At 39.8% G+C, this 20,416-nt stretch overlaps 1 protein-coding gene across 4 annotated transcripts in view; it reads left to right on the forward strand.

Annotated features, from left to right (window-relative positions):
- LOC126412339 (ankyrin repeat and death domain-containing protein 1A-like) overlaps nucleotides 1–20,129 on the forward strand; it is a 692,368-nt gene extending 672,239 nt beyond the window's left edge. For all 4 annotated transcript variants that reach the window (XM_050081884.1, XM_050081882.1, XM_050081885.1 and 1 more), the window contains 2 exons: nucleotides 19,402–19,530; nucleotides 19,720–20,129. In XM_050081884.1, the coding sequence (XP_049937841.1) occupies nucleotides 19,402–19,530; nucleotides 19,720–19,802 (212 nt within the window). In that variant the 3' untranslated portion in view covers nucleotides 19,803–20,129. The remainder of the gene's footprint in view (nucleotides 1–19,401; nucleotides 19,531–19,719) is intronic.
- Nucleotides 20,130–20,416: the final 287 nt, after the last annotated feature.

A 20,416-nucleotide genomic window follows, 5' to 3' on the forward strand; every position in this document is an offset into this window, starting at 1 on the left:
AGACTGAAAACTTTGCAGCAATACCTCGTATAAGAAGCAGTGATGTATGACTCCCCTGAGATTGTTGTTGTTGTTGCTACTTTAAAAGGTTCAAGGAGATCTATTGTCTCTTGTACAGCTAAGTAATTTTCTGCTGTGAGGATAAATGGAAATGCCGGGTACACCGTTCACCTGGTGCAAGTCTTTCGAGTTGACGCCACTTCGGCGACTTGGGTGTCGATGGGGATGAAAATGATGATGATAAAAACAACACAACACCCAGTCCCTGAGCGGAGAAAATCTCCGACCCAGCCGGGAATCGAACCCAGGCCGTTAGGTAAGACATTCCGTCACGCTGACCACTCAGCTACCTGGGGAAGACTGCTGTGAGGGTAGGCAGTGCATTTGAAGTTTAATTGATCGCAACCTCAAGCTCACTTCATACTTCCAAAATTCTTTTGAGCGTGTGGCATGAGCTGTTCAATCGAGTCGGCACCTCTTGTATCATTCTCAGTTCTTTTCTGTTTGCTATTTTTGAACATTGCGCAGTTTGTCACTGGCTAGTGTAGAGTAATGAAACAAAGTCACAATAGCTTTCGTTTTTAATAAAATTTTGGAAAATGTTTCTGCTTTGAAAAAAATCTTGTACTGTTAAGTTGATGGAATGGACAGAACAGGGTGAATGTCGAATCCTTAAGATTCAGGCAGCTTTTTCGCAACTACAGCGTTGTCTGTAACCACTACCACTGTTTTATCACGGATATTATACTCTACTAAGATTTGATTGATGACCTGAAGACATGTAATGTTAAAGTGATCTGCCAGTGTCCAAAATTTTGCATAATATTGTCAAATAATTTGTTTCTTTTTTCTTTTCAACGTGTTTAATCTGAAAAATTACTTTCCTATATAAAAAATTCTCATAAAAATTGGGTCAATATATTACTTGTCGATGCTACGTTGAACTTCAGCTTCTTAGAAGCACAGAGAAAGCAGGAAGAGGAAGAAGAAGAAGAGAAAGGTCACCATAAGGGGTAGGGATGCGAGAAAGGCAGTGTTTACTAGTCTGCCGCGCAATGCTGCTACCTAAGGTGGTGTGCCTGCTTGCTGATGAACTGCAGTAGATACGGTATAAACTGCACATGGGGACAACAAGATTGGAACTGCATTGAAGAGATCAAGGGTGGCTTCTTCACTCATTACGTTTTTTCTTAGTTGAGTTGGCACTCAGAACAAAACAAAAGGACCATCACGCTACTGCAGTTTTTGTGGTAAGGTCTTATGGGACCAAACAGCTGAGGTCAGCGGTCCCTTCTATTCCAGTGCTACAGCTGCTACACAGCTGAGATCGACAGCACTTGTGATCTTAGCGCAGTCGACATGAAGTGTGTAGACTGTAGAAGATACGTTTGGTGTTTCGCCTTTCGTCGGGGGAAGCGCCCGGAGCGGTATAAAGAGCACATTAAGGTATTAACGAAGGATAAGAAAGATACGGCAAGAGACAATAGTGCTGGCATCTTCACCCATCATACCGAATCCCATAATATACTCGCGCCGCTCAAAGTTTGCACTTGGCAGAATCTGTTAGATAGCGTTTCATCGGATTCAATGTAGCGGCGATACAACAGCTTCCATTACACAATAGCTGAGAGTTTTCCATTACCACTGGAAAGTTCCGATTCTGTTAGTAAGGCCTATATTTACAGCTTGCTATGATTAGTCTTTATTGGCAAATATATGCATTAATATTGACGTTGTTTTATAAGCGCCGCAAGTTTTAATTCTGCTCCGATTCGCTAGCACAATGGAAGAACTACCGCATAAATCGCCGCAAAAGCAAGTTGTTTACATACTCGGACGACAGCAAGACAGTAACTGTAACGCCACTGCCAGCTGATTTTGATATGTTTTATTAGTTTTAGTGCAGATGGTTTTGAGGTTCGCGTTCTTTCCTCACTTGTTCGTCTGCAATCGCACGAACTCTCAAGTGAAAAAACTATGGGCGCTGAAGTAAAAATGTTTTGAGAAAGCGCATTACAGAGAAATTTATGTTCAAATGTGTTGCTTATTTGTAATAATGAATAATAAAATATATTGGCTTGTTGCTACGCAATTATTCAGTGATTTGTTACGGTTGGCAGTGTCTGTAAACAGAACACAAATGACACGGCAGCTTCAAATTTCTCTCGATAAGAGGGGTGAGGGGGAGTGGCGTCGGGAAAGGGAGGGGTGGAACTGCCTAGATATAACTTACAAGTTACGCCGACTTGACTCACACCAACATGTACCGACCACAAGGATGAAACGAAACTCAGCACTGCAGTGACGAGTTAAGAAAGAAACATTTAAAACAATGTTACACCTGCATAGATTCTGCGTAGTGATGACCTGCAGTTTTTGTTACTTTTAATATAGGTCAAACTAATTTTTCGTCTGTAATAAAGTGGCAAGTTAATGTCAGTACGCCTTCATTCACGTTGGTTTCCCTCATATCCGTTGTAACACTAAAAAAATTACATTTTGTACGGGCTTCCTCTAATTTATTTTTTTATCGCTTCCTATAGTTTTGAGATCAGCAAACATTTAAGTATGGTCTTATTTGGAATCTCATACTGCTGTCTAAGGCATAAACATTTTTTTTCAAACCTTGATAGTCCGAAGTTCTGAACGGTAGCATATCGATAGCAATCATGTTTGCATAAAGAGAATCAAGTTCTTTTTTAACTTTTGAACTGGCATTGTACAATCGATTTCTGTTAAAAGAATTTTTTATAGAGCTTCTCGATTCTTTTGGTTGCACCCCATGCACTTGATCTAGCTCACAAATTGATCCCTCGCATTTCAATTCTATTACTAATTCGTGGTTCCTAGTTTTTCGTCATACTTTTTTTTAGTGGCGTCTTAAATTATTCCTATTCCCCTATCATGTTCATAATCATGAATGCAGATGGTACAATTCGCAAACTATTATCCCGCACTTTCTTGAAAAAATCGCACACAGATGATTGATTTTACAGTTCATTTTCGAAACAATAAGAAAAAAACTCTATTTTCGAACCTCTTACACAAACAAAATAGTCTCGGAAGCGCGGAATTTCCTCAGCCAGAGAGACTATCTGCGGCGTGCGAAAAGTACTGATCGTTTCAGGTCAGCATCATTCGGAACACTTCTTTGCTGCTGTGCTGTTTGTCTCACTGCTGCTAACGACAGCGGTTCAATAGTTGTGGCACTATAGTTGCGTGATGAAGAATAATCCTATTGTTGTGAGGCGTTTAAATAACAAAATGAGGGAGGAAGAAGCCATTGTTGGCACACTGAGGTCAGCTCCTACGATACCCGTAGAGCTAGAAGCTACAGAGGCCGAATTCCTCCGCCGTGACGCTCGCAAAACTATTAATCAGGTTGCTGAATGATGGAAACTCGAACATATGAAAAAAATAATATCGGTGAGCTTATTCACCCGCCGCACAAGTTTCAAACAAGGGGTTTCATCATTGACGGGCAAGAGCTTAAGAAATATCTACAGGATCTGAAGTTTTGCAAAAACGTTTCTGGACATACACAATCAACTCTAGCCAAGAAGAGATTAGTTTTGCCTCGCATGCACTGAAACATTCACAATTCGGCAATATTACTTATGAATATGCACTGCAATGCTGTGAAAACAGATAACATGTAAATACAGCTGTATTCGTTAATGATCATGTCCAGCCATCATACAAATAGAAAAACTTTACAGTCGACGGGTTGTGCTTTTACTATACTCAGTTTTACGGGACCTTGTGTATCCTTGAAGGAACAAGGACCGCTAATGGACAACAATATGGGCAACCAACGCATGAATGATAGTTGTGCTGCTGCAAAAGCGGAAGTGACGCAGGGGCATTAGGACCTTGTCATTGTTTTGTGTTTTCGAATCACTTTACACATTAACATGTACAACTGAAAACACTTGTAAGTACAGTGAAGAAGAAATAGAAGAGGAGTGTAGGAGGTATGTTTAATTACTAACGACACTAATTGTATTTCTTTTAAAATTCGTTATACAGTTGTAATGTTGTTGCATTAATTTGTTCTGAAAGCGGTGCTGATATTCAAGACCATAAAAGTGGGTTAAAAGCTGTGAGCTATCTGAGGAAGTTAACCTTGGATTACTGCGCAACTGTTTCACCATGTATCCAGTCTAGCTTACCAAATTCCCAACCAGACTAACATTAATTATAATCTTTTAGTACTCATCTTACGATAACTGGTGATATATATATATATATATATATATATATATATATATATATATATATATATATATAATTTAAATAAAAAGAAATAAATAAGTTTATATTTGGACATTTATTTTAACATTGATCATTGTTCCGTTAAAATTTCAGCATATCAAACTTGATTCATAACTAAACTGGTGCCTTATTTAGGATTGCGTAAATGTGAGTTTGTAATCGTATGGAACACATCAAATAGGGAGCCGAGATTGGGAGACTACATACAACACTGCATTCATAGAATAACACACAAAGAACGTTGAAACATATGTAAGAGGAAATTAACCACAACGAACCGATTCAATTTTCACTCAAAGAAGTTATGTTCATAGCGCAATCTTGTCTGTCGTGAAATTACCACACACTGGTATACTAAATTCATACTAACTCTCTGTGAAATCTTCCTAAAAAGAATAGCTGAGAGCTACTTTGATGCTTGCACCACATGCTTCACGTGGTCAACTTGGTTTACGCAAAGAGTGTAACTCCACAATAATTTTGATAATTAAAATAAATTACATCGAAACACAATTTACAAAAGATAAACCTCGAACTGGTTACTATCGTCTTACTATTAACCTGATGGCTCAAACAATTGTATAAGCACGTGGCACTGGTCTCACAAGGTACACCCCACGTGGGTTGAACATAAAGAAAAGCTGCTATATTGAAAAATATTGTCAAGACGAGACGTTATAATCTCACGCACATTCGCACTTAAGCTTGATGATCTTAGTTAGAGTTACTGATCAGCACGTGGTTCCACTTTACTCACAAAGTAGTGACAAAGCAACTACCAGAAGATATTCTGAACTTCACACTCGAATTACACTGCGTTTAAATTTAAGATAACATTTTAGAGCTAAACCTAAAAAAAAGGTGATTAAATTTTCAGTTAGGCTGAACTTAAGAAATCCATTGTCCTACGGACTTAGCAGACACGTGCTTAGCTGGAGATCTTACCACTTCAGAAGCTCGCCGCAGACAGACTGACCTGGGCCCCTACTGAGCGTGCTTAACAGACACAAACGGAAGTGACCAGAGAGGCAGCTTCCTATACCAACACGACAAGGGACGGACAGGACCATACTAAGAATAGAAACCTCTCTGCTTTTACAAAGCGTAGCTACCCGTTCTGACGTTGGTCCTACTGTTCTCTAGCAGACAGGCTTGTCTGCTGCCATCAAGCATGCATCTAGAAATACATTTGCTCATTCATTCTCTCACACAGAAGGGAAGGGGGATGACAGTATCTTATCATATACAGTATATAAAAGAAAGCGGATGTAGGTTCCGTATGAGACTGTGTGACATGAATTACATATAAATTGTGTTTTAAAGTGTAGTAGTGTGACAGATCGTTCTTGTTTATGTGTAAAAGTAACATGTTTCACTGCTCAGTCTCCTCCCAGATAGTCAGAAACACCACAGTAAAGTTAAAAGAGGAATTTATGCCGTAAATGACAACATATTTAAGAAATTAATATGAAAGGAATCCAACAGAGACCTTTCACAGTACAATCAGAAACACTTAACGAATCTTTAAAATGTCATTTTTTCCTGTCCTAACTACGTTGTATTACAAGAGCCTTATTTACATTTGCAATTACTTGCTACAATTAAACGAGCTCATACATTTGAAGATGAAAATCAGTATAGTGCACGTTTACGAATCCATGTTATTTACGTGTGTATTTTTACCATAAGCATCTGATCGGTACAAGATGCACACAACCGTGACTTTTCATCACTGAAAGATAAACGAGAAAATTTCCTCTTTCACCCCCCCCCCCTCCCACACCGACCGATCTAATAACACCTTAGCTTATAAATAACAGACCGACTACGGTGCCATCGTATTTGTTGTTGATTAAACACCTCCACACAATCTACTTTCAGTCTGCACTCCAAACGCCATGGAGTTAATAGGAACCGACGATTTTTCAGGCGCAAATTCGAAAGGAGTTACATTGTAAAGGATAGGACTGTCGACAGTTAAACTAGAGTACCGATAGTAACGGTAATTCAGGTACTATTGATAAATCGACAGTATATCGATATTTAAGTAAAAATACCTCTCAGTGCGCGCTTTTGAGTGGTCCTTCCTTCCCGCCAATAAGCACTGACTAACTGAAATTTGTAATCAGCATTTCCTGGTGAACTGAGTAATATTGAAATAATGACTAACAAGTTCCCAGTGCAGGTAACGTCGACACCACAGTTGGAGCTTTATATTAATATCCAAACAGTAAATATAAATAACAAAAGGTTCGCTTCTTGATGCCCTCCGTTGTAGCTGAATCACTACCGTCTCTCACTGTTCCAGTTAGATACGCTTCTTGCTCTCCTGGCCGTTCTCACGCTGTTTGACCATCTGGCGCATCGTTCGATGACTCTGCCTTGTGATCCTTCCTATTTGCAAGCCTCCCGTAAAAAAATTTTCCTGTGCAGTGCCTTAAACCGTAGCAACAAAAGTGTAATAAACAAGGGCAGGGATGTAGCGTAAGCTCCATAGTAAACGGAAGACTGTCGACACGAAGGTTGCAGTGGTTTGTATCGATCACAACTTCGGCACGAAGCTCTGTTTGCGGTGGGTGTCGCACAATCGTTCGCGCGTGCACACACGGTACCTTGCTCCACGCCACTGCCCATCACAACACGTTGGTCACTCATTGTCATCTTCATTGGTGCTGGCGCAGCGGGAAGTTACACTTACGTTCGGATTTAACGCACGTGTACTATTTTAAATCTTCGGTGCTGACTTGTTGTATGAGTTAGAAAAACCCTGGGAGGTACCGGAACGCCATAAGCCCTACTTTTCATGTCCTTACCTGTCGTCTGAACTTCTTGCGTAATGATCGTAAATCCTATGCTCTTATCGTACAGTTATTTTTTACTCTCCATATCCAAAGCATCTGGAAGGCCTCTTGCCTCATACAATTATCCTAAGTGTCTCTGCCATTCGCTCATTTCTTGTTTTTCTACATTTTCATTAGCGCTCTTATCCTTTCTCACCCACATAGTGTTCTCCCTCCTCTTTATGAAGTTCAGGTTATTTACTTCCTGGTGAAACGGCCTCCTACTTGGCTCACTGAACGTAAATTTTTTTTCATCAATCTGACTTCACTGGGATCTCAGGGACGCAAGTTAGATTGGTTATTATAGCAGAAAGTGGCTCAGTTTGCTACAGCACTAATGCTTCCTTCTGTAAGGGGTGACAGTTTATGATCTTCCTGTTCACTGCACACATTTACGTATATAAATAATGTTGGTATTGGTAGAGCATGCGTTGTTTCGCTAACTAGTTAGTTAAAGTCACAGGTCTGCAATAAGTCACTTTCTATTTAAAGTATCGTCTCGGAAAGCACTTACATTTCACACTAAATAATTTGTATTGGCTTGTTTCGTAATTACTTAGAAACGTTTACGACAGCGGTGAGAGATATTATTCCCTTGCTGCGAGTCTAACTCTGAAGAATGCTTGTTACATCTCAGACGTTTAGTTGCGAGCTATTGTTCGGAAAAAAATCCGGATTTTAAACTGTCTTTATCGTCTGCTTTAGTCCTTTGGATTGAGATTTTATTCAATTAATTCCTTTCAGTAGTTAAGCACTCGCTTGAGCGGGGACCGCTGTCTTCGAACATAATGTTTTCCAATTACTCAGAACACGAAAACATCATGAAACACTTTTCTGCAATATATTTTCACAAAGTTCGCTTCACAAGACGAGTAGCTCACACGAACACGTACATTTGATGACAAGCAGCGTACTAGTAATCATACGAGTAATTGTAATAGCAAAAGTAGTCGAAACAGTAACGGTAGCAATGATAATAACTGTAGACAATAGATTAACGTAGGCTTATAAAATTCGCCAAAGAATTTTATATTCCATATTCGGTTGCTTTGAACCTTATCATTTTTGGAAACTGCTCTATTCTTTTTACTAAAATACTACTTCAGTCGTTCAATATAAAGAAAATGTTCGTAAAAACTGTACACTAATCTCCAACCACATAAAGTGTGGTTACATTGGTACATTACATCGTATCTCCGCAATCTTTCTAGTTCCTACATTTCTACGCATTACTGTTGTAACCATTCTGATCTAGCTCATTCAGCTTCCTTTCGGAGTTGATTGGAGTCCGACATATTTTGCTACTTTCAATGTGACAGAAATTCTGTATTTCCTTCTTTCTTCCATCTTCTTCGAAACTTTTTGTCTTACCTATGGTTTCTTGACGCTGTTCTTGGCTTTAAGGCAAACGTTTCTTCTGTCGATTTCTATGTACTAATCGAGTGAATCTTCTTGCTATCTCACGAGTTGTGTACATGCAAAATTGACTACGGCATGATGCAGAATACAGTGTGTTGTGAAAGCATAACCCTTCCTATGATCGAGGAATAAAACTTCTGAAACTGAGATTTATTCAAAGTATTCTGGTATAAAAGACGAGTGGTCTTTAACGGTCCAAGCATCGAGTCAATTCGTGTCAGATTGCACTGTGTGAACTATGTAGCAAAAAACTGGCAAAAAATGGTAGCAAAAGGGAATCCAAATGTAGAAAAAGCTCTTGAGGCTACGTATCTGATAAAGAAGATGCACGAAGATTCACAGTTGTTGAGTGCGGATCTCGATCCTAAAACTCTGGTGCTGAGTATGCAGCTAATGGAACATGGAGCTAATCCGAGAGCTATTTCAAAATTAATAAAAGATATCAAAATATATGTAAGTACGCTGGTACAGAGAGGCAAGCAAGACAAAAGAAGGAAAACGAATGAAGCATCAGCTTGGAAAGTCTTACAGATTATCCTTAGTTTGCAAGTATGTGCAAGTTGTGAAATCATGTGGACTGTAATTGTTGAAAAGTACATTATAATTTACTGTATCTCTAATTCGTTTATGAAAAATACTTGAAAATGTGTGCTACTGTACCGTTTTGTTGAATTCATAACCAACCGAGTATGAAAGAAATGCCTTTGTGTGTGACTGCTTTTTAACTGGGTTTAAATACAGTGGCGTTCAGCTGTCGATTCAGTTTCTTTTTACTCTGTTGTATAACAATAAGAGTTTTACTTCCTGCCTCATTTACATGCGGGCATTATTTCAATTTTAAACAAAAGACCTCACCTTCATTTTTCTCTGCCTCGTGACGACTGGGTGTTGTGTGCTGTCCTTAGGTTAGTTAGGTTTAAGTAGTTCTAAGTTCTAGGGGACTGATGACCATAGATGTTAAGTCCCATAGTGCTCAGAGCCCTTTGAACCATTTTTGAACCTCACCTTCATTAACCAAGTAAATGGAGCATAGGCGGAATAAATATAAGAAAACAATAACAATTTTGATTAAATGTTATAAAAAAGCGAGGTGGTGAAGTGGTTTAAACACTGGACTCGCATTCTGGAGGACTAAGTTCTAATAACCACCTAAGTATTCCAACATTTGGTTTTCTTTGATTTCCCTAAATCTCTACTGGCAAATACTGGGATCCTTCCTTTGCATAGCGAACGCCTTATTTCCTTCCCCATTCCTCCCTAATCCGAGCTTGTGCTTCATCTGAAATGATTCCGTTGTCGACGAGACGTCACACTAAAAATCTTCCTTTTTTTCTTCTAGTGGTTCGTTACAGAGCCATAAAATTTAGTTTAACACCCGTGGCCTAGGAGAAGGGTCTTTGATGAGTAATCAAAACGTCCTCGGTCCCAGTTTCGAACCCCGCCTCTGCCTAAATTCTGAATAAAAATCAACAGCATTGGCGGCCGAAGACCTCTGGCGTGAGAAGTCACGCTCGTTCTGCCAACGGTCTCGTCAAGGATGACGGAGGAGCAGACAGATGTTTAGTGGACTCTCTTGCTCTTCGGGTGGGAAACTGCCCCCAAAAGGCCGAAGAATCAGCAATGATCAGCGGCTTGAGGGTGCAGATGGCAATGAAAAACACTACATTAAAGACTCATGTACTGTATTCACAGGAGATATGGCCGGTAACTAAAAAGTCTCATGATTTGTCCAGTGGCAAAAGATTCCTGAGTAATCCCCCATTAGGATATCCGGGAGGGACTGCCAAGAGGAGATGAGCATAAGAAAAAGATTCAATGATGGACGGAAAGGTACCATTCTACAAGTTGAGGCACGGAATGTCAGGAGTTTGAACGGGGTAACGAAGCTAGAAAATCTGAAAAGAGAAATGCTCAGTCTCAGTGTACATGCAGTGAGCATCAGTGAAGTGAAATGGAAAGTGTTCTGGTCAGATGAGGATAGGGTAATATACACGGTAGCAGAAAATGCTGTAACGGGAGTAGGATTCGTTATGAATGCGAAGGTACGGCACAGAGTGAGCTGCTGCAACAGTTCAGTGATGGGGTTGTTCTTTTCAGAATAGAGGCAAACCGACACCGACATGCCGACGTCGCCAGCTGAGGATGAAGGGATGGAGAAAGTATATGAGGATATTGAACGCGTAATGCAGTACGTAAAGGGAGATGAAAATCTAATGATCATGGGGGACTGAAATGCGGCGATAGGGAAAGGATTAGAAGAAAGGGTTACTTGAGAATACGGGCTTGGAACTGGGATTGAGAGAGAAGAAAGATCAGTTGAGTTTTGTAATAAATTAAAACTAGTAAAAGCGAATACTATGTTCAAGAATCACAAGAGGAAGAGATATGCTTGGAAAAGGCCGGGAATTGCGGAAGGATTTTGGTTAGATTAGATCGTGGTCAGACAGAGATTGCGAAATCAGTTACTGGATTGTAAGGCGTATCCAGGAGCAGATATAGACTCAGATCACAGTGTAGTAGTGATGAAGAGTAGGCTGAAGTTAGTCAGGAAGAATCAATACGTAAAGAATTGGGATACAGAAGTACTAAGGAATGAGGAGATATGGTTGAAATTCTCTAAGACGGTAGATATTACAACAAGGAATAGCTCAGGAGGCAGTACAGTTGAAGAGGAATGGACATCTCTTAAAAGGACAATCACCGAATTTGGAAAGAAAAACATATATGCAAAGAAGGTAACTTCAGTTGATCGATGAAAGAAGTAAGTACAAAAATGTTCATTGAAATTGTGGACTTCAGAAATACAAGCCGGTGACGAATGACATAAACAAGAGTGCAGGGAAGCTAACAGGGAAGCTAAAACGAAATAGCTGCCTGAGAAATGTGAAGAAATCGAAAATGGTTCAAATGGCTCTGAGCACTATGGGACTCAACTGCTGTGGTCATCAGTCCCCTAGATCTTAGAACTACTTAAACCTAACTAACCTAAGGACATCACACACATCCATGCCCGAGGCAGGATTCGAACCTGCGACCGTAGCAGTCGCACGGTTCCGGACTGCGCGCCTAGAACCGCGAGACCACCGCTGCCGGCAATCGAAAATGATATGCTTCCTTGATGTAGTGACACATGACAAGAAAAATCAAAACAAGGTTCGGTGAAATTAAAAGCAATGGTGCTAAAATGCAAGAGAGAGAGCGGATAGGTGAAAAGAGCATGATTGGAGGACCCTATGAGAGGAAAGATTTGTCTGATATAAAAGAAGAAGAAACAGGAGCCAATTTAGAAGCGACACAGGATCCAGTATTAGACTCAGAATTTAAAAGAGCTTTGGAATACTTGAGATAAAATAATGCAGAAGGGATAGATAAAATTCCATTGGGGAAAGTCGTATGGTAGAATGTATGAGTATGTATGAGTTTGGCGATATACGATCTGACTTCCGAAAAAATATCACCCGCACAATTCCGAAGGGTGCAAGAGCTGACGAAGTGCGAGAGTTATTGCACAGTCAGCTGAACAGCCCACGCATCCAAGGTGCCGACAAGAACAATATGCAGAAGAATGGAGAAGAAAATTGAGTATGTGTTAGATGACGACCAGTTTGGCTTTAGGGAAGGTAAAGGCACCAGAGAGACAATTCTGACCTTGCGGTTGATAATGGAAGCAAGAATAAACAAAAATCAAGTATCTGTCGACATGGAAACAGCGTTCGACAATGTCAAATGATGCAAGTCGTTCGAGATTCTGAAGAAAATATTGGTAAGGTATGTGAAGAGACGGGTAATGTACAGCATGTACCAGAGCCAAGAAGGAATAGTAAGAGAAGAAGACCAAGAACGAAGTGTTCGGATTAAAAAGGGTGTACAGCAGACTGTTCTATCTACATATCGAAGAAGCAGTGATGGAAATAAAAGGAAAGTTCAGGAGCGGAAATAAAGTCCAAGGTGAAAAGATGTCAATGATATGATTCTTTCATTGCTGGTCGTCATCTTCTTGAGTGAAAGTAGAGAAGAATTACAGGATCTTCTGAAAGGAAAGAACAGTCTAATGAGTACAGAATATGGACTGAGAGAAAATCTAAGAAAGACGAAAGTAATGAGTAGTAGTATAAATGAGAGTAGCAACAAACTTAAGAGCATAATTCGTTACCACAGAGTAGATGAAGCTGAGGAGTTCTGTTACCTAAGCAGCAAAATAACCCATGACTGACGGAGCAAGGAGGACATAAAAAGCAGACTAGCAATGGCAAAAAGGACATTCCTGTCCACGAGAAGTCTACTAGGATTAAACAAAGGCCTTAATTTCAGGAAGAAATTTCAGAGAATGTACGTTTTTAGCACAGCATTGTATGGTAGCGAAACATTGACTGTGGAAAAACCGGAATAGAAGAGAATCGAAGCATTTGGGATGAGGTGCTTCAGAAGAATGTTGAAAGTTAGGTGGACCGATAAGGTATGCAATGAGAAGTTTCTCCGAGATCCGGTGAGGAAATGAATATTTGGGAAATGGTTGCAAGAAGAAGGGACACGATGGTAGGAGATTTGTTAAGAAATGAGGGAATAACTTCCATGGTAGTAGAGGAATCTGTAGAAGGTAAAAGTCTGTAGAGGAAGACAGAGATTGGAATGCATCTAGCAAATAACTGAAGAACTAAGTTGCAAGTGATACTCTCACAAGGAGAAGGCCTCAGACACGGCCATCCGGTTTCGGCTCAAATTTGGCAGGTCGCTTGTGTACAACCTAAAACGAAGGAATCTAAGATAATTGGGGTCAACACCCGCAATTTTGAATAAATCATCCCTAAAAGTTATGAAGAGCAATCGACTCAAAATTGGCGGGATCGATAGATAATTGTAAATAGGGCATTTTTCACCATCAGGTATGGGATCCGAAAACGCATACTATTCCAGAAATCGAGGAAAGAAACTTTTACAACTGTCGCCTCTGTACGCACATGGTAAACGCTGTTTCACGACAGCACTGATAGCGCAACGGCTAAGGTAACTGGCTGGGACCTTTTTTTATTCTTTTCGTTTGTATTTTTCCATATCTCAATTGATAGGGATACGAGGGTTAATAAGGTAAGTAAATCAATAAGGAGTGATAATAATAAGGTAGGCAAATAAATTTCTCAAACCTCTTGTGGTAGTAAACAACTAAAAGTTACTCCAGGTCACTTTACAATGGCTCTTCCAATCAATGTTACGTGTCCTCACTTTTCGTCGAACAACTAGATGGATGGTACTTGTCATATAAAAATTTGAAACAAATATACTCACGGCTCCAAGGACATCTAATAAATGCAATCTTTCGAAAGCTACACTGTTCCTTCCGAAGAGTCTGCGGAAAACGAACTTGATTTACATTTAAAAATATGTCTTTTTCGGGAATTAAATTTGATGTGTACCACGCATACGATATCATTGCCTGAAAAATCGATGCTGAAAGTTGGTTATGAATTATGCTGTAAATAGTTATTGCATCCGTGCGGTTGTGCAATTCCCGCTGGGTTTCCAGAGGCAAACTGCAATTGTGAAGCCTGGAAATAAAGTTTTTAACCTGGCGATAGAAATAAACATCACACTGCTGGCACACAGGTGTGCAGTTTGGCGGTATTATTTTTACTGTGCACGTCGGCTGACCCTCGCCAACTATAAGCATTCTGTCATTTATTGTAGTATTACTGTGTCCACTCCAGGAATCCAATACTAGACAAAACTTGTTATCTGAAACGTATGGTTTTAAAACATTCTCAAGAAATGTTCTGTAAATCGCATTCGTCAGTTTGGAGCAGGTAATGTAAACATTTTTCAACGAGTCGGTTAAACGATTGACCTCTTTTATAAATGCCGGCCGGTGTGGCCGTGCGGTTTTAGGCGCTTCAATCTGGAACCGCGTGACCGCTACGGTCGCAGGTTCGAATCCTGCCTCGGGCACAGATGTGTGTGATGTCCTTAGGTTAGTTAGGTTGAAGTAGTTCTAAGTTCTATGGGGGCTGATAACCTCAGCAGTTAAGTCCCATAGTGCTCAGAGCCACTTGAACCATTTTCTTCTATAACGCGAGGACCAAATGTAACAATCGTTTCTTGTAAACACAGGAAAACCTTAGGCAACACTTTTCCAGAGCCTGTAATGGCATTTTGCGCCGTGTACGAATGTGTTATTATATTTTTACTACCAACTGTGACAATGGTTCGTTTTTCTCCCTTTATGCGATAACGTGCTTCGAATGTTCACCCGATACTCGCATCCTGTTTGATCAGTGTTGATCACGTAATCACGATTAAAACCGGTCATAAGTGACGCCGTTTGTGTGCTGAAAAGAGCCGCCACTCTCTGTTTATCTTCTATATTTTGTACCTCCTTATGAGAGACGTATTGCAACACTTTTGTAAACCAAAAGACAGCGACGGTGACTTCCCGCTTGCCATCGTCTGTGACAGGCTCCCAACTATATATTACAGCGCTAGTCGAAGGGTGTACATCCTCCATTACTCAGATTATGCACCTGAAAGATATGACAACAAAAAATAACTAGTTACTGCGGCATAAACAGACGAGCTAATTACTACAAACTACATACAGTACTCGTTATATCTTACTTACAGAATAACACTGTTTTCATTCACAAAACTTATTTCATTCGGCACATTCATGATGGAAAAATCACTACATGTATCCGCGCGGTTCGCCGCAGCCTAGTGATGGAAAACAACTCTTGCCGATTGACTTCTATAAGGCTCGTGCTGGACACCTTCTCTCTTCCGGATTCACAACTACGATATGACGAAGAGGCAACCGGGACAACATAGCTCACCCCGCGTGCATTCTGTCCCGTGCCTCGCTGTAAACAAGCGTCGCGCGGTTGGCTATCTGTGATCCCACGTGAGGAATTCGAAGCACTCTGACTCGTAGTTGTTTTCATGTGACAAGGCTTAATAGTTCAACACTTTTTTTAGTAACTCACAGCGTTTGGGAAATTAGTTTGCCTACCTTACTATTATCATTCTTTATTGAGTTACTTACCTCATTAACCCTCCTATCCCTATCAATTGAGATATGGAAAAATACAAACAAAAAGAGTAACAACCACTAGGTTTTTTCGATATTCGAACCCGGGTTCTCCGATTCCCAGCCAGTTACCTTAGCCGTTGCGATATCTGCGCTGTCGGCGATGTTTACCATGTGGGTACAAAAAAAATGGTTCAAATGCCTCTGAGCACTATGGGACTTAACATCTGTGGTCATCAATCCCCTAGGACTTAGAACTACTTAAACCTTACTAACCTAAGGACATCACACACATCCATGCCCGAGGCAGGATTCGAACCTGCGACCGTAGCAGTCGCGCGGTTCCGGACTGCGCGCCTAGAACCGCTAGACCACCGCGGCCGGCCATGTGGGTAGAGATGCGACAGTTGTAAAAGCTTCTTTCCTCGACTTCTGGAAAAGTTTGCGTTTGCGGACCCCATACCTGATGATGAAAAATGCTCTATTTACAGTTATCTATCGATCCCTCCAATTTTGAGTCCATTGCTGGTCATAACGTTTAGGGGTGATTTTCTCAAAATTGCGGGGGTGTTGACCCAAAATATCTTAGATTCCTTCGTTTTAGGTTGTACACAAGCGACCTACCAAATTTGAGCCGAATCGGTTGGCCGTGTCTGAGGCCTTCCCCTTATCAGACTGTATAGGAGAGGAATTTATGGCTGACCGCATCAAACCAGTCAGAAGACTAATGACTTAAAAAAATAGATATTTTTATTTCTTTCCGCTATTTATCATTGTATCTGTACTGCACTGAAAATTTCACACGTTGCAAATGTCAACTGTATGCACTATGTCGTGTTTGGAAACAAACTTGTTCCGTCCACTCGTAGTACTTGACAACAGTAACACGCATTTCACTCTTAAGCTCAACTAGTGGGTAAAAGAGAAAGTAAGTGCAAAGAGTCTTGTTAGTCACTGATAAACACGAACGATAACAGACATACCAAAGCTTACAGAAAATGTCACTTAAGCTATGTGAACAAAACATTGTGTTCCTAAATATACTACAACCCTGATGTGAAAGTCCCGAAGAAGTAGGGTACTTTTCATAAAGCATGCAACCAGTGTTATTATGAAAAATAACATGATATTATGAGCAGAGGTAGACGGGTATATAGGTACTTGATATACGAGGGGCGCTCGATAAGTAATGTCACACATTTTGCTTGTCGGACAGCTTCGATTGAAAAAGTGCGGAATTTATTGTAAGACATCGTGGATTACTCCCGCTTCAGTCTCTATAGTTTCATGAAGTTCCGATTGGTGGCGGCGCTATATATAGCCTTCCAAATGGTGTCTGTAACGGAGGTACTTTCCAATCAGAGAGCTGTCATTGAGTTCCTTTTGGCGGAAAAACAGGAATGCACATAGTCGTAGGCGCTTGCAGAACGTCTATGGAGAGCTGTTGTGAACAAAAGCACTGTGTGTCGTGGAACTTGCGGACACTCTCATTCGAGGTGATCGACGGATGCAGACGAACTTCTCCAAGACAACGCAGGGCCCCACAAAAGTCTGTGCACCCGAGAGCAGTTCACAACATTCCATCGGACTCTTCTTCCTAATCCACCGTAAAGCCCGGATCTCGCACCTTCCAACTTCTATCTGTTTGACCCAATGAAGGACGCACTCCGTGGGAAGCAGTAAGTGGATGATGGGGAAGTAATTGATGCGGCACGACTTTGGCTCCGGCGTCGACCAATGCAGTGGTACCATGCAGGCATACAGGCGATCCCAGTAAGGTGGTATAAGGCCTTCGCTTTGAACGGCGGGTTGTGTTTGAAAATAGGGTTCCGTAGCTAACAGAGTAGGGAGTCACATGATGCATTGGAATCCTGAATAAAATTAACTTTTTTTAAAAAACGTATTGCGTTACTAATTGAACGCTCCTTGTAATACCGGTAAAACTCGATAAAAAATATTTAAAAAAATCATAAGCTAAAGTAAACTGTACATCAGATCTAAAATGCTATATGCGCAATGTGCAGAGCCTATACTTTGCTGTATATTTTGCTCAAAATGGGAGAGACAAACGATAATCACATGAGGAGTCATTCACGGCAGAGTTACTGGGTCAATTCAACTTCCTAACCGACTGAATAAAAGAAAAATATATCGCTATACTGCTAAGAATATAGTTAAGGAATATGACATTACCTGATTCAGTGATTTAGTTAGAAGTCGGAGAATGTGTGTCATTCCTTTGTCACATTAAACCCTTTTACACAATGTTCTTAATGGTTGACGAAAAGCTACGTAACAGAGTAAATGCTCTGTAAAACATTTTTAAAATTATAAACTGCAGTTGTTTGAAAGAAAATGCCTTTTTTGCGTGCTGTACATCAAAATTTTTATTCTTATTTAAGCACCCAGACGCGTTTCCCCTTTTTTACAAGGCATCTACAATTGGTGTCCTGAAATATTACATGATTTGTCCATTTTTACACGTAGATTATGGTTTCACATCTAGGTTATAGATTTAAAAACAGTTTCTTAACGTTTTTTATGAAATGGAAAGATACTTACAGGTAACTTCTAATTCACTGCATCCAAGCAAGCTGCCTTTTCTCATCTGGAAACCAGGTGGACATCTAACGATTCATTTCAGTTTACTGTTTACGTTACACATCACTGTAACTGCCATCTTTTTAATACAGAGTTTCATTTGTTTCTCTAAGTATTACCAACATTCTCAGTTTTCTGCAATCAACTGTTTTGTGAATGTGTGTGTGTGTGTGTGTGTGTGTGTGTGTGTGTGTGTGTGTGTGTGTGTGTGTGCGTGTGTGTGTTAGAGAGGGAAAGAAATTTCTTATTTTCTTTAATCAAATAAATGATTTATTTTATTTTTATTACTATTTTTATTCATTTATTCTTAATAATAATAATAATAATTTAGTCGTATTTACTTGTTCATTTAGTAGTTTCTTTTCAGCATTTGTTTCGTATATTTGATAATTTTCCTGTAATATTAGGAGATGTCTTTCATTATTTACTCAAATTATTTTCATATCATTTTCTCTTGTGGTAGGTTTGTGGTTATTTTCTCTCAGATGTTCTGCAAAAGTTGAGTGGCTTGTTCCATATTTCCATGCTCTGATATGTTCTTTGTACCGGGTGTCAAATGTTCTACTGGTTTGTCCTATATACCTTCCATCACATGTGTTGCACTGTAGTTGGTATATTTCTGCTATTTGGTAGATATCTGTGTTTTTTGTTATTTTTGGAATGTGCAGCATGAAAACGCATTTTCTTTGAAACAACTACAATTTATATACAGCTGCTGTGAAAATGGCCACTACAAGAAACGTGTTTTTAAAATTCCCTGCTGACAACATTTGCATAAAAAAAAATGGTTCAAATGGCTCTGAGCACTATGGGACTTAACATCTATGGTCATCAGTCCCCTAGAACTTAAAACTACTTAAACCTAACTAACCGAAGGACATCACACAACACCCAGCCATCACGAGGCAGAGAAAATCCCTGACCCCGCCGGGAATCGAACCCGGGAACCCGGGCGAGGGAAGCGAGAACGCTACCGCACGACCACGAGATGCGGGCAGCATTTGCATAATTCTCTATGCTATGCATAAGTCGAAATAGATTGTCATTTAAGGGTACATAAATTTAGTAATATATAAGACCATAGTGTTAACGTTGGTACATTGTTACATCATTTTTGTAATTGTTTTAAAATTTCTTATCTTGAACTCTTATCTTTCTTATCTTATTTCTTAAATTTTCTTATCTTATCTTAACGCCACAAACATAGATAATTGAAACAAATTGTCAGTTTAATATATTTTATGTATTCAGGTCCGTCCAGCTACAAAGAACACGGCTTCCGGATGATGTTAATATGGGCGCATGGCCTTGGCCCTGAAGTGAATCCCATCAAAGAACTCTACGAGAGCTTGACAGCGATTGATAAGAAAGGTGTTGCTGGTAAGTCACCGAAACTTACTTCACGTGCGCAAATATTTTGTCATGCAATGAGTGACACATTATGTGTAATGTACACGGAAGAGGTGTTGAAGTTCTTTTTGTTGCATTACCATCAGAAAATAGCAGTGTATCATGGCAAATTATTGTTGTTCCGGGAAATTTTACTGACGGCTTTGTTTTCTTTTTCAGATGCCTTACGGAAAAAACTAGACCAAGAAAACGAAGGAAGATACAGAAAATGTAGAAACTGTAACTCATGCAGCATATCTTAGGCGTAAACGGGAGTGCCGTGGATTTTATATTTCTGTCTTTTTAAATTCGAGCTTCTTCATCGTCATCTTTATTTACTGCTACTTCGGGTTTTCCACCATAGACGGCTTGAAATGCTGCAGCTAACTGAAATATTTTCAGTATCTTTGCTAAGAGCGCAAATAATGTGTCGGCTGTAATAAGTACGTTTCTCTTCGTGTCGCAGCGCAAATCATCCTTTCCGTATCTGGTATATCTGCTGTAAAGATGTTTTTAATGAGAAATAATTTATTACAGTTTTTCAGCACGCAGAGTCTAATTTGTGTAAAGTCCATATTTCATACTGTGAATACACCAAGATTAATATATAGATGTAAATTTCTTATCTCTGATGTGAATTTTATAAATATATTGTAAATAAACTTGTGTGATATAAATCAGCAAGTTCTCCCTCTTTATATTTCATACGAATGACGTTTAAAAAGCATTTTTCAATTCTCATTCTGATACAATGACAAACTGATCATTTACTATTCAACAACAGTCCTTTTGTTGCTGCAATATGTTTACCATCAGTCACTGCACTACACAATGACAGTAAGAACTCTTAGGTTTCTTGATCCTAATTTCAAAACTG

The sequence above is a fragment of the Schistocerca serialis genome, chromosome 7 (genome assembly GCF_023864345.2).
Source record: "Schistocerca serialis cubense isolate TAMUIC-IGC-003099 chromosome 7, iqSchSeri2.2, whole genome shotgun sequence".
NCBI classification, from domain to species: Eukaryota; Metazoa; Arthropoda; class Insecta; order Orthoptera; family Acrididae; genus Schistocerca; species Schistocerca serialis.